The 14,618-nt window shown below is 48.5% G+C and overlaps 1 protein-coding gene across 2 annotated transcripts in view; it reads right to left on the bottom strand.

Moving 5' to 3' along the window:
- The window catches only part of PINX1 (PIN2 (TERF1) interacting telomerase inhibitor 1), a 65,496-nt gene extending 51,548 nt beyond the window's left edge, over positions 1-13,948 (bottom strand). Inside the window, exons 1-6 of one of the 2 annotated variants that reach the window (XM_032981129.2) lie at positions 13,773-13,948; positions 11,988-12,097; positions 11,321-11,413; positions 10,471-10,543; positions 8,553-8,645; positions 2,167-2,276 (exon numbers count right to left, since the gene is read on the bottom strand). In XM_032981129.2, the coding sequence (XP_032837020.1) occupies positions 2,167-2,276; positions 8,553-8,645; positions 10,471-10,543; positions 11,321-11,413; positions 11,988-12,097; positions 13,773-13,791 (498 nt within the window). In that variant the 5' untranslated portion in view covers positions 13,792-13,948. Of the gene's footprint in view, positions 1-2,166; positions 2,277-8,552; positions 8,646-10,470; positions 10,544-11,320; positions 11,414-11,987; positions 12,098-13,626; positions 13,733-13,772 lie in introns of those variants that run through there. The other variant, XM_032981137.2, reaches the window with a different exon arrangement.
- Positions 13,949-14,618: the final 670 nt, after the last annotated feature.

Here is a 14,618-nt window from a genome sequence, read left to right as displayed (position 1 = left end):
GCAAACAAGCACGCTGCTTAAGGCACGCAGAAGCAAAGCCGCCGGGTCGTGGCCCAGCACGAGTTGGGTGGGCCAGGCCCAGTCACGATGCCCTGTCATTCTGCCATAGGAAGTCACCAAGGAGAGCTTGGGGGTGGGGGCCTTGGCAGCGGCTGGGGGTGGGCAGGCGGCAGGGAGGTTTGGACGAGTGACGGCAAAAAAAAAACGCGACCCCAAAGGTGGGACGGCACCGCTCTCGCACAACGTTGCCCCTGCACCGCTCCCGGTCTGCGGCGACGTGCACCGATGCTCACCTTATCGAGGGTGATATTGCACCGTAAAACAAAGATTGATTGATTGGTGGTTCCAACGTACAAAGAAACCATCAACCCCGGGATTGGGGTTGAGGGTTAGGAGGGAGTATACCTGGTTAATGGTTAGGGTTTACTGTTAGCGATTATGAGTTTCAGTTAAAGCAGTGGCATAACTACTGAGTAAGCAGGAGGTGCATCTGCACCAGGGCCCATAGAAGGGAGAGAGGCCTAGATGCCGACTATGAAGACAGAGGGTGCCTACATAAATTCTTTCACCAGGATACGTCCCCCACGATGCGCCAGTATTGGTACGCTTACGAGTTTAGACAAGGATGCTCGCGAGGTTAGGAGTTGGTTTCAGAAAGGCAAGCCTTTTATATGGTACCCCGATAAGTTGTTGCGCGAGTGATGAAGATCTGTCCTTTACTAAGGCCATTTCTACCCAAACACTAAAGAGAACTACTACATTCTATTTTAACTCGTAGTTCATTGTTTTCAACCACGCCATACAAACACAAATATAATAATCCATCAAGGTAAGGCAGGAATGAATCCATTAATTTTTTTAGAGAATGACTTTCTTTTTCCCAGTCATTTGTGATTGGGCCGAGACCATATATTCACTACACTTGAGAACCCGGTTTTATCACACAAGGTGGGAAGTTGGATTCAAACCCAGGCCTCACAGCGTTGCCAGTTCAGTGCCTCCGACATGGCCATTATGATGCCCCTGAAAGCACTGGCAGGACATGTGGTTTTGAAGGACTAACGACCAGAGTTCAAGCCAAGGTAGGAAACACCCCTGAGAGGATGGTCACCGCCGCAGAGAAGGGGCAACGGAATTAGCTCGTGTGCAGGAAGTGAAGGGATTGCTGCATCGCGAGACCGTGAGAGCTGGCGCAACAGCTTGGGGAGGACTCTGTCCAACAATGGATAGATAATGCCTGATGTTGGTGATGACGATGAGAGACCAAGAGGGACACCCAGACCTAAGCCTTGAACCAAGGACCTCAAGTGATGATTACTGGCTCAGTGTCTCCGACACTCCTGAGCTGTTCAGCCACCTCCGTAGTAACCTGACACAGGCCTTTCTGACCTCACACACACACGCACGGGCCAACGAACCACAAGGTCGCCAGGCGATGTCATTAGTTCCGAATACGAGCAACGTGACCGCCGCGTGTTTTAATCCCCGTGAACGCGGCCCCGATCCGCCCACGTTAACGAGGGCCGTGTGTAGGAATGCTCGGCACAATTATGCAAATTAATAGGATTTTCCTTGCAAGCGACATGTGCCGTCACCCGTCGCGGTTTAACCCTCTCCCAGTCTCCTGGGGCCACCGCCGCGCTCGTCCAATTAAACCGCGACAATCACATTACTCCATCGGTCATGTTTCACTAAAGGAGACGCGCACGTACACGCGCATGCCTGTCAGGGCTCCCCGAGGCTTGACCAGCGTGCACCGTTCCGTTCTAACACTGGCGGGAGGTAGTGGCAACACAACAGCCCCGAGGACCGAGAGTCCCCCTCGCAAGCCACCGCTGAAAAGCCACGGCTAACGCAGAGCGCACAACAAAAATTCACGTACGCGACTGCCCACCCGCCCATGTACCGTGACGAGGAACATACAGAGTAAGAGCGGCAGAGACATAGATTGGCCGCACCAGCTCAAGCGCTGCAACCGCAGGACTCATTTAGTCATTTATCCACTCAATCATTCATTCAGTCGATGTCCGCCGCGCTAAATAGCACAGGCAACCCGCTTCAGAGTGGAAACGGAATGAAAATCGCTGTCAGTCGCTCCTCCTGCCACCTCCTCCTCCACCAGCAGCAGCGGAAGGAGGAGAAGGGTTAACGTGGGGTTAGCCTCACCTCCTGCACAGAGGCCGGGGCGTCCCGCTCCGTCTCCCCGTGGGATTTCTTCGCTCGCTTTCCGAAGACGCATGCCAGGTCGTCAGCGCTGCGCGTGGACAGGTCCTTGCCTGGCAAAATGAATGGGGGGCGTGCGGGGCGGTGGTGGGGGAAAGGGAGGTGAATGCCGAGTCATGCGGGTGTAGCGGTGGTGGCAAACGTCCATGATACAGCACTGCAGAAGGGAGGGTTGGTGGATCACGTAGAGATTTGGGAAACTCCCGTAACCCAACTTGTGCGCAACCAAGTGGCCAGGAGATGTAAGTCATGGGGTTGTGAACTTCTTTGTCTGTCGTTGACCACTTTGTGGGTAAATATTCGAAGGTTAAGGTGTAGTCCTGTAATACCTTACTCACGCCACTGCTGGCAGAAGGGCCTTCACCAGAGGGAGCTCTAGAGAGGTCCCTCCAGGAAGTATTTGGCCTATTCTTCCACGCTGTCCAGACATCTTGAAAGGTGTTATGCCCACACTTTTCCCCACCACACGCAACCTACCAACCGACTAACTGTGGTGCACCCGCTTATACTGCTGGGTGGACCGAGGCACTGGGAAGGATTTAAGAAACTGTCACCATCGTTTCTACTGCCGCACCAGGAGAAGTCAGTCCAGTGTGCTGACCGTGACACCACTGTGGCAGCTCCTGCCGAGTCTCAGTTAAGATGAACATTTTACACATGTTGCTCGAGACATTTATCTATGCGCAGCAAACAGGTAATTATAATAAAAAAAACGTTTATTTCACGTGATTACCGGTAATGCACAAAAACAAGCCTAGCTTAACAAACCTTGTTGCAATATAGAGTCGTATTTTAACACATTACAATGCAGCTATGTCTCAATACAACACAAAGCTAGCCTCACTGGCGGTGGCACAATAACCGACATCTGGGTATACATGTGGGTCTAAAGATTGAGTGATGTTTTTCATGGATAAAAATAAATATTTAATATACTGAAATGTTTCTCTTGTACAAAAAAAACACTTTTATTAAAGGGCTCTCTTGGTTTTCTTTTTACAGCCCTCTAATAATCCACTGCTGGACAAAGACCTCCCTCACACCATTCGAGTGATGGAGAGTGTTTGACCATACTTCACCAGGCCGGTCACCGGGTTTGTAATGCAGCGCGCGAATGACCACCGCACCAACACGTCAAAATGGCTCTCACCTGGCAATGAATAAAGTACCTGAATCATTAAAACTGGTGGGAAAGCTATGCCTTTACCATTGTATGCACCATAACAGTTTTGACAAAAAAAACACGTGGCGATGTCTTCATCACCAACCCTGCAGAAGACAGACCGGGCAGTGCGTCTCTCCAGGTGATTTCGTTTTCGGCCATTTTAGTAAGATTTAAATCTGGCTCAAATCACATTGGCCATCACAAAATACAAACATTACGTAATGGTAATGTTTCTTTTAGAATATAACTTATCCTAAAGTGCTAAGCCTTTCAAAGGGTGTATACTGTGCACACACAGGACACCAAATTATAGGGTCTGTTTGAATTAGCTCTGGATTAATTAAAACACTGAACTAGCTTTTGGTTTAATCAGCAACCAACCATAGCCCCGGCTCTGCAAACAAGAGCCTCGGGTTTTTAATGGGTGTAATGGGACATCACAGGAGGCGGTGCCAGAGAGGGGGGTGAAGGGAATTGCCCTTAGTTTGATATTCAAACTTTGAAGTGTCTTATCAGCCACGCTGCAAGCCAGAGCCGACTGGTTGTGAGATCTGAAGGTAATTTTACAGGTGGTAAAAGGGCTAGGGTGGAGGCGGTGGAACAGGCATTTTCTCACTTCACTACGACCCTGTGAACTGAGTTTGACTCCTAGACATGGCTAACCAACATCAGTGCTGAATTATATGAGAACCGTCCCTGCAATCTACCTCTTCAACCAACCTGCACTGGGGCTAGCATGATAAAGTTAAGTCAAACCCCCCCCATGGTCAGGGAAGGCCTTTACCCATTGGTGGACTCAGGATGGCTGGAATTTATGTTTACATAAAATGGTTAGAATCTGGTACAGTTAGTCAAATATTATTTAGAAATAGCTGATTAACAATAAAACAAATTGTTTTTACACTACGGCAACAATGTTAAACAGAAAGTGTGCGTTCCATTGCTTTGGAGGCAAGGGTTGGTGGATGATGTAGGTTCGTGGCAGTGGCGAGACTGACTTTCGTCTCATCGTTGGAGATTGCACTTTACACTGTGGTGCCCTGCGAAAATGAGGCCATTTGGAAAAGGTTGGTGAATGAACACATTTTCAATTGACACGTGAGCAGTTTTGTGTATCAAACAAACCATACATTCAAAGTCATCCATTTACAATAACAGGCAAAACAATGTTGCCACAAAACTGCACCATGGGAAGTGCCACCGCTAATGCACTGCTGGATTTGGGCCTCCCTCCCCAAGTTGTCGACGAGCCTTACACTCAAGCGTTGCAATAACCATGTAGCTCCTACAAGAACAGATTTCAACGTTCCATCTCCACGGTGGACGTCTATCCTCGGGAATGTACCCTCCTTTCGCCGCCACTCATTAGTCCGAATCAGAATATTTATTTAGACCGGAAAAATCTGGTGAGCTTTGAAGCTCTTTTTCACGTGTCCAATAGGGGTGGGTCAAAAAGTTAAAACAACAAACAATGAAAACCCCAACAGGAGTGCAAAGTATAGGGAATCTAAGCAAGTCACGAAATAAAAATTAAGTACAAATTGGCTGACACTCGTTAGTACTGAGAACCAGCATCCCTTCTATAAATTTGTACTCCCCAAGCCCCACTGACTTTTCAGTAAATGAGGCCTCTAATTTGCTAAATGAGCCATTCACTGCATTAAGCCATACTGCTCAGTGGACTCTTACCTGGTTTTAATATCAGAAAGGTCACTTCAGCAAAAAAAATACCCATGGGACGATTCGGTGACAGCGATGGCACACGCTCGTAATTTGTTAATTAATTGTTTCTGTATAGCGGTCCCCCCCCCGCTGGGATTTGAGTGTCGCGCCAGTGGCCCCGTGGGAGGGGGGGGGACGAGGGGAGGAGAGCTACCCGAGGAAAGCGCCGCCAAGCACAACACACCCACCGCCGTCTCTGCCGCTTCCCAGAATTAGTAACTTTCGGCGCCACTCCCATTGTCAGCGCTCAGCGACTGGGAGCGGTTGGAGCGGAGGTGGTGGGGGAGGGAGGAGCGGTGGGGCGAGTACCGGAGGGAGGGAGCGCCATGCGGTTCACTTTCTAAAGTCACTACGCATGCTTTTATAGGCGAGTTTGTAAATGTACTACACGACCACATGCCTGCCCAACCCAGGCCACCCTGATCGTAGCGATACTACAATCAGACTTCTGCCCCCAATCCAAAACCACTGCGGCTCTTTCCTGGCTCCTGCCACCTGCCTCCCTCGCCACATAAAGCCTTTAACAGACAGTTGATGCAAGTGCGGTCAGCGAGCACCTATTAAGGTTGACACGGCGAAAGGGAGGTTGCTGTGGCAACAGCACCATGCCTGGCCAGTGCTGATGTTACACATCGTACCAGGTATTCATTTACGGCTGTCTTGGCTGACAAGAGGCCCAGTATGGACTCACATTATTACTATTAATGTCAGATATGGCCGGGAATCGAACTCGTGTTTGTAGCAGTGCGCTAATCTCTACACCAGCACTTTGCCCATACACGCCACATACACAACACAAAGCTACTCTGGTGGCCTTAACAGAGTTTTTACGCAAGTGCTGTTAGTGAGCACCTCACGTAAGACAAAGATCCCCCATATAGCCTTCATAAGCTGTTGGGGCAAGTGCTGTTCGCAAGCACCAATGAAGGCCGGCACGGCACATGAGGTGGGTGGGTGGCTAGCACCACACCCGGCCGCCTTTGTATCCCTAGTGGAAATGTTTAGACACCACACAAAGTATTCAGTTGAGGCCGAGTCGACCTAGGGGAGGCCCAGGCCCGTTTTAGCTAATCGTCACTGGTGTTGGCCTTGAACGGCAATGCAACTCCGGTCCGCGGGTTCGTAGCGCAGCGAGCTAACCGTTGCACTACCGGTAACCACCTCACATACCACAAATATACATATTCCGTCATCACCAAGCATGGCAGGCCAACGATCGTTTCTCTTGTCCCAAACCTCCACCCCCACCCCCCCCCCCCGGCCATTTCTGAAGCGGGCCGCCTCCACCGCTGCCAAGAGGCTGACGCCCGGCCCTTTTTATAGCGCTTTGGAGTGGGAAACTCCAATGTGGATTTACAAAAGTCATGACAGGTCAAGGAAACGATCCTTTACATAGGATGACTTCAGCGATTCTGGAGGGGGAGGGTGATGGGAGAGACAAGCCAGGGCGTTTGGCGGTAGTGGCGGCAGTGGTGGGCGCAGGGCTGATAAGAGCTTATTCAGCCAAATTTAATTCTGTCCATGGGTGGCGAATTCCCCCCTCCCTGCTCCTCCACCCACATAGTAGTTGGAAAGATTACGGCACAGAATACAAATCCATTGCATATTCGCGGACTTCAAAATGTCAAGGCGTTACGTGTTTACAAATTGTCGCGGGGCAGAAGATTGTCTCTTCATATATTGGCAACCTCGTACATTATCACGCTCGTTTACCAAGGAAAAGCCTCGTCGAGTCTCAAGACTGTTTCAGGAGAGCCCTCCTGCCAGCAGTAGGGGTCGGGATGTTACTATGTGCAATCTCAATTGAGTAACGTGCAGTGAAATTCGCATTGGATGTTTTTGTCAACACCAATTACATTGGACGATTTTATATTTTGTAAGCAACGGGAGGAAACCAGAGAACTTGGAGGAAACCCATGCAGGACAGAGGGAGTACACACAACCTCCACATGGAAAGGCGACCTAGTTGCTGGCTGTGCGAGGCACAAGTGTTATCGATGTGCTACACTGCCACTCAAGCATGACAATTATATATACAAGACATTGCAAATCATGACATATACCAATTGCTCCGGTTTCCTCTAGCATGTAAACATTAATTGGCTGATCACACCTTAATATATACAGGACCGCAGAGCTTGGGCGATTGTTGACGCCGGCTCATCGCGTGGCGGCCTTCCTGCTTGTCTGTGGTTCCACACGCCTACGAGCAATTTTCCCTCGATGAAAACTCTGCGGCATGTTATAGGTTTGAATTACATATTTACACAGCTATACAAAATAACTTACAATTATTTATTTACCTATCCATGAAAGCCTTACTTTTCAGAGTCCCAAGATTCTCTTTCAGGAGGGACTTATATTGCAATGTTTGGAAAATTCCTATTTAAGGAACATGACTTCAAAACATTAACATAATTAGATTCATTCGTAGCAAATGTTAATTGAACAAAAACTATAGAATCGTGCTATTATGCAACAGCAGCTGTCATTAGCACATTAACAGCAGGCGTATTTCACTGCGGTCGTGTTTTGAGCTGCACACAGTGCCCAGTTGTGTTTGTGCATTCCCGGGCTCCTTATTGTTGTTGTTGTAGTAATTGTTGTTGTTTTAGTAATTGTAGTTGTTGTTGTAGTAATTGTTGATGTAGTTGTTGTATTAACTGTTGTTGGTGGTGGTGCTTGGCCCGGTTGCTTCATCCCTGGCTGTGCCGCAGTGTCGCTCTCTTCTCTGCCGTGTTCCCCTGCCCTGAGCACCCCTTTGCCCCTTTTATACCCTAAAGTAGTTTATATTTGTTAGCGGTAAAATGTTTATAAGTTGTATACTTGGAAATTGTCGCGATTTCATCTTCCCGTCACTCAGTGGTCATATGCATTAAACGCCTTTATTAATTTCTTACCCTTACACTTTTAAATCGTGATAATATCCTGTGTTCATTGATGAAAGGATCTGAGTTTCAAGGGCTGGGATGTTGACAAATTTAACAAGTGAATGTTTGGCTTCATATGGGACAAAGCAGGAGCATGCTTACGTACCTTTAAAATGTATGAATGCATACGTATAATAATATATTTGCGAATGAATGTATACGCGTATGAACGTAGACGTGAATGTACTCGTCCGCGCACGAACGTATGTGTCAGAATGTATATGTGTACATATGCGTACGTGTTGTGCGTGTTGTACGCGTGTGCATTCGGCGGTTCAGGCAAGAATCCTCAACGCCCCCTGCCCACCCCCACCAGGGACCACGCCTGCCTCGCTGAAGTGGAAATCGAAGCTAAGCCCACTGCAAAGTCTCCTTCACGGACACAGTCAGCACAACAGGAAGTCAACGGGCAACACGCAAAAAAAAAAGCAGCAAATCCTCTATTGAATACATCTCCGCCACAGGTGTGCCGACAGCGAGCGAGTGAGACAGCGAGCGAGAGACAAACCCACCTTTCGCAAACTTCATGTAATGCACGCGCTTTCGGGATCGCTTTGACTTCTCCTCCAGGCTGAAGGCGGCTTTCTGCACTTGTTCCGTGGCCTCTGAAATGAAACACGTTCCCGAGACGTGGCTCAATTTAATGGCTGTGACACAATGGGCCATTGTGCAGCCGGGCGAAGGCTAGCTCGGTCCCGCAACAATCGGTGGCCGTGCCGCGTGGTTTGTGGGGGCACCGCATACAATGGACGGTGGAGGGAAAAAAATGCCCGTTAATGGCTGTGCCCAAACGTGGCTTCACAAGCTGGTTAATATGAGCAAAACAAAAATATAACGTGGTAAGAAAAATAATAATAAAGGTTGCGTAATTGTTTTCGTGACAAAACTAAGTCCGCTTACTCAATAAGTGGGCTTGCTCGCAGCGCGTACGATCCGCGTCTCGCAGAAAAGCTCTGCGTGATTGACGTGGGGGCGAGCGCTTCTTTTGCAGGGCATGTGTGGTAACAGAGTGCACCACCTTGTGCGGACAAGAGCTTTGGTGACGTAACCTCAGAAGTAGATATACAATGTCATAGTCTGAAGCTGCTCCCTTACAGGAGGTGATGCACAGCTCGCTGCAATCGTTCCGAAAGGAAATCTCTCCACTTGGGGACATGACAGGTTGAGCGACGGGGCAGTGGTTAGTGTACTGCGCTACAGATCCAACGATCAAGAGTTTGATTCCCAGCCACAGCCAACATTAACGAACTACACTTGAGAACCTGGTTGAATCACGGGCATTTGATACACGGATTCGAAACCAGGATCTCAAAGCTGCTTGCTCAGTGCCTCTGACACAGTATTAGCACCTGAACTGCCCAGCTGCCTTTCAATTTGTTTTAAAGGATAACTAGCACTGTCCACGCATTTGCTCGGGATATACATCAGGGGCGGACGGTGGGTGGGGGGGGGGCGGCGGACGTCAGCGGGACAACACGAATGGCTTAACGCTGCGAGACATGGGTGATGTCATCTCGCAAAAATGTGCACGGTAACATGACCATCTTGCCCGCACGCCAGCCAGGCAGCAAAACGTATTTGAAAATCATATAGTATGATGGGTCAAATATTCTGGGGCCTTTCGGTAAAGTCACGTAGGTATGTTCAACAAAAATAACAAAAAATAACAAAAAAACTATGACGTTTCGATCGCAACGCAAGCGGTCGTCTTTTTGTTATTTTCTTTGAACCTATCTACGTGACTTTACCGAAAGACCCAAGAATATGAATTCCTGCAGTCGCAAAAGCTTTAAGTCATGATGGGTCAAATTAGGATGTTTGACAATTGCTCCTTTTGCGAAAGAGTTCCAACATCTCCATCACCGACAAATCTGCCAGGTCAATGCTCAGGAGGCAGCACCACATCACAAGACGCATTGGACACCAAAGATGAAAAGCGAACACGAAAGTGAAAAGGGAGCTTGATGAAATACTATAGGGTTCGTATTTGTGGCTAGTTATGGGCAAAAATAGGATATTTGTGACTGCTTAGGGGTAAGGATAGGGACATTGGGGTGGCTAGTAGTAGTGGCTGTTTGGCGAGTTAGTTAGTTAGGATTAGGAGGGTGAGTAGTAATCGCCGGTTGGTTAGTTGATTAAGGCGAGGGAGTACAGCTAGTATAAGTGTTTGGGTAGCTAGTTTGTCAGGACTAGGGCTAATTGTATAAATGTTGAACTTCTTTCGCGGGAGTGAATGTTTGGCTCAATGGTTAGTTAGGGTTAGTAACTATTTAGCAAATGTGCTCCACCCACAAACTGCTCGCCCATCATTCCGATTTCAATGTATGACATTTTTAGTTTTTGGAGGCCTTTAATTTCTCATGGTGACAGCACTTCCCCCAGGAAGTGAGTGTTAGGGGTGGAGCAGGCGACTTGGTGATGCAACTTTACCTTGCTGCCCGTGCTGGTCATTGAGATCGGCCAGAAGCTGATTGAAGTCGTCCTGGTGCGCGATCCACTTGTCCTGCAAAAGCATGGACACAGACACCACCTCCCTTTTAACCGCATAGACAGTTGGATGTGGTAGCCCAAGTACGTCCACTACAGAGATAGAGTGATGAAATCAGCTTGTGTGTAGGCACTAGATTGTGATATCACAGGGCCATGAGAGATGATGGCTTGGGGAGGCCTTCATTCAGCATTGGACTGATCATGGATGATGATGATCATGATCAAGACTGGAGAGGACAGTATAATGCATAATCAGGATGACAATGATGGCAATGTTCATGTTGGTGACCCTGATGATGAATATTATGACAGTGACTGTACCAATGACTTTCAAAGCGATGTTGATGACGTCGCTGATTATTAATGACAATATATTCATGATGTTAAAAATGACGGTGATGATAGTGATGATCACAACGATTATGCATTTGATGCCCATGCTAATGAGCAAACAAAAATAGGAATTCCACCGAGACAGGAAGAGGAACTGGTGCATTAGAATATACGCAAGTTAGAGGCATCGTAGCGACTGTTAAGAAAATTGGGGTTGGCCAAGAGATGTCGTTGCAAGGGATGATGGCGGGGGTCAATACGAACGACGGAGTGACAAAGGAGGGAACGTGCCCAAGTGGACGTCTTCCGAGCGGCTAGATGGATTGCTGTATCACGAGACCGTTTGAGATGGCAACACTTTAGGCAGGCCTTCATCTAGCAGTGGATGGATCATGCTGGTGATGACATGGCACTAGCACTACCGAGTTGTCTGGTTACCTCTTGTGTTCCCACCCACCTCTTGGTTAACGGCGGCTCCCACCCCTAGGTTGTTGTTCTTCACGTTCACTTTGATGTGGTTGGTGGAACCTTGCTCATTTGCCCCAAGGCCCTTCATGAACATCAATGAGAGACAGAGACACAACACTGAGCAACTGGTCTTCCACTACCAAGTGACATCAGCGCCATCTGCTGACATAAAAGCAAAAGCGCACAACCACAACGCACTGGAGGAAGTTCGTAAGTAACTGTAGCTGGGACAATTTCTGAAATAGTTTATTATTTGGCTAATTTTTTTAATCCACTACTTTTTTCGTGGTCAATTAGTCGGGCCCCTTTAATAATAATGATAACAAAGGCTTCATCAAGCCTAACCTCCCGATTAGCGGCACACACAGGAACAGAGGCGAGACTTTTTATTTCCTGTCGTGTTCACCGATTAGTCCAGTAATCGAACCGATAAAAGGTAGATTCACTTATTACATAAATGTGGACAGAAAAATCGGAGGACCCGAAAAAAAATCCACACGACCACTGGGAGATCATGCAAACTCCAAATATACAGGTGTCGGCGGCGAGATCGGACCCATGACCCCCCCCTGTATACCAGGACATGTAGTATTCATCTCACCACCAAGGTACCCCTGAGCCTCCGTGCCCCTTCCAGCCCACAAAACCCCACTTGCCTTGCCTGAACTCCATCCCATCTTCTCCAGCATCTTCTGCCCGAACTTGCTGTTGTCATTGACCCACGCGGAGTTCCTGGGGTCCACCGACCACTTCTGCTTCCTGCGTGCTGCACAGGTACAATGACGACAACGATTACAAACGCCAATGACTCTGCTCTAGCTCAATGCTGTGGCCCGAGACACGAATGAGTAAGGTGTGGAAATAACAATTCCATAGTGGGTAAGCTCAAAACCAGTAGGCATGGTGTTACATGTCACACCCTCACCCGGACCTAGTGATTAGATTTTTTGCAATGCAGGCTGCTCATTCAATTCAATAATCGATTTATTCCGGTTGTGCTACTGGCATCATGTCACGAGACAATGAATCCATTCGGAACTCTCGCACAGCAATGCAACACCCCTCCCTTTTTTTAATTTGCAGCATTAAGGAGTAAAACCCAGAAATTAACACTCTTTACAGGGCATTTAAATGTGTGCCACTGGAGGGGGCCAGCTGGTTCAGAGGTCAGCATGCTGAGCTGGTAGCAGCTCCATCTCTTTCTCTGCATCCCGGAGTCAGCGGTAAAACATTCCACCTTCCCATTGTCGGGAAAGTACTTCCACCATATGACCGATGCCCCCTTGCTGTAACGGTGCCGCGGTGGTGAGATATTAGCTACGTCGCCTGGTATACAGGTCATGGGTTCGATCCCGACCCTGACGTCTGATGTATAGTTGGAGTTTGCGGTGTCTCTCTCCTCGTGGAAGCGTGGATTTTTCTCTGGGTCCTCCAGTTTTTCCCTCCACACATAAAAAAAAACATGCGTTTAGAGTATTTGGCTGCTATACATTTCCACATCAGGGACCGTCCATAAATGACGTCACGCAATTTTGGATGATTTTAGACCCCCCCCCCCTTCGTCACAGGCGTCACAAAAAGTCAGACCCTCATATTTCCATTTTGAAAATAAAACATGCTTCAAATCGCTTTAAACTATTGTCATTGTAGTGCGTATTTAATGTGGCGCTGCACTCTGATGTAGGAATTTTTTTAAAAAAAGTGTATTTAATTAAGTAGAACATGTTGTCTATATTTATTTAAAGTTGAGCATTTCTCAACCCCCCCTCCAGGTGCGTGACGTCATTTATGGACGGCCCCTAAGCCACTTCGTTGAGCTATTATTTGTGGCCACGTCGCTTCTGAAAAAGAGCTGTATAGCTCAGTGGGCCTTACCTGGTAAAATAAAAGTTGAGTTTTAACGGTTAGCACACAGCACTTGCAATCCAGAGGTCGCCGGTCCGACAGTTCAAGCAACAGGAAAGTCATAGTCTTGGTTCTTTCGGTAAAGTCACGTAGAAGGGAAACAATAAAATAATAATAAAAATATATAGTTTAATATTATATTTTTATTATTTTATTGTTTCTCTTCAACGTAACTTTACCGAAAGAACCAAGAATATGAATCCCCTCAGTCACGAAAGCTTTAAATCAAAATGTAATTGGAAAGTTGTCTCAAGTCTCGCGTGCCACACCGCCCCCCCCCTCCTTCACCAAGCAGTATAAATGGGGCATATGCGGCGTGCGGTGGTGGCACAAATGTGGGTACTCACTCCCACCTCCACCAACGCGGCAACTACCACCGATCTGACCCACCGTCCGTGGCCTCCAGCAACGCGGGCCCAGCCGAGGCTTTCTTTTTTTTTTAGGGGGGGGCGCTGCGAGCACGTGCACTCGCTTGCACTCGCTTGCCACCACGACAAACGCCGACCCCCACCCCCACCCACCCACACCCGACTTACGCTCGGCGAGCATTGACATCTTTGGCTTCGTCAAAGAAGCCAACGGGCGGCGCCACGAACGGCCGAGTTCGAACCCGGGCGAAGAGGCAAAGGTTTTGAGGGCAGCGCGCGTTGGTCACAGAGCAGCCGGCGACTAAGGGGTGGTAAGGCGGGTGGGGGGGTAGGGCGGCGTGACGTCACTTCCCGTGTAAACCGGAAGCGCGTTGCGTTGGCACGGCGACGACGGGCGGCCCCGTTCGCCTAACCGCGTGGTTGTGTCGCAGCGGCGACAATGGTCGCCAACGCTTTGGGTCGTTCGGTCAAGTCACGGAAATAGAAATTAATAGGTCACGACGTTTCGATCGCAACACAGGCAGTCGTCTGTTTTGTGCGATGCGGGGAGGTGTGGGGGGGGGGGGTTTCGTGGGCACGTGGTGTAACGAGCATAAACACGGAGGCTTTCGCGACCGATAGGGGCCGTCCATAAATGACGTCACGCGATTTTGGACGATTTTTGACCCCCCCCCCGTCGTCACACGGCGTCATAAAAAGTCAGACCCCCCCCTCAAATATGACGTCACGAAGCTCTGCCCCCTCCCCAAAAACCATATTTCAAAACATGCTTCAAATCGCTTTAAACTATTGTCATTATAGTGCGTATTTAATGTGACGCTGCACTCTGATGTAGGAGAAAACATTAAAAGGAAATTTATTTAAGTAGAAAGTGTTGTCTATATCTAAAGTTGCGTATTTTGATGTGACGTCACATTTCTTAACCCCCCCCAACTCGTCACACATCGTCACAAATGTCTGACCCCCCCCACCCCAGGTGCGTGACGTCATTTATGGACGGCCCCTAACACACAC

The sequence above is a fragment of the Petromyzon marinus genome, chromosome 3, assembly GCF_048934315.1.
Source record: "Petromyzon marinus isolate PM22_M1 ecotype Great Lakes invasive population chromosome 3, UKy_Petmar_22M1.pri1.0, whole genome shotgun sequence".
Lineage (NCBI taxonomy): Eukaryota > Metazoa > Chordata > Hyperoartia > Petromyzontiformes > Petromyzontidae > Petromyzon > Petromyzon marinus.
Note: the sequence above shows the minus strand (reverse complement) of the source record. Positions and strands in the feature narration are given on the sequence as shown.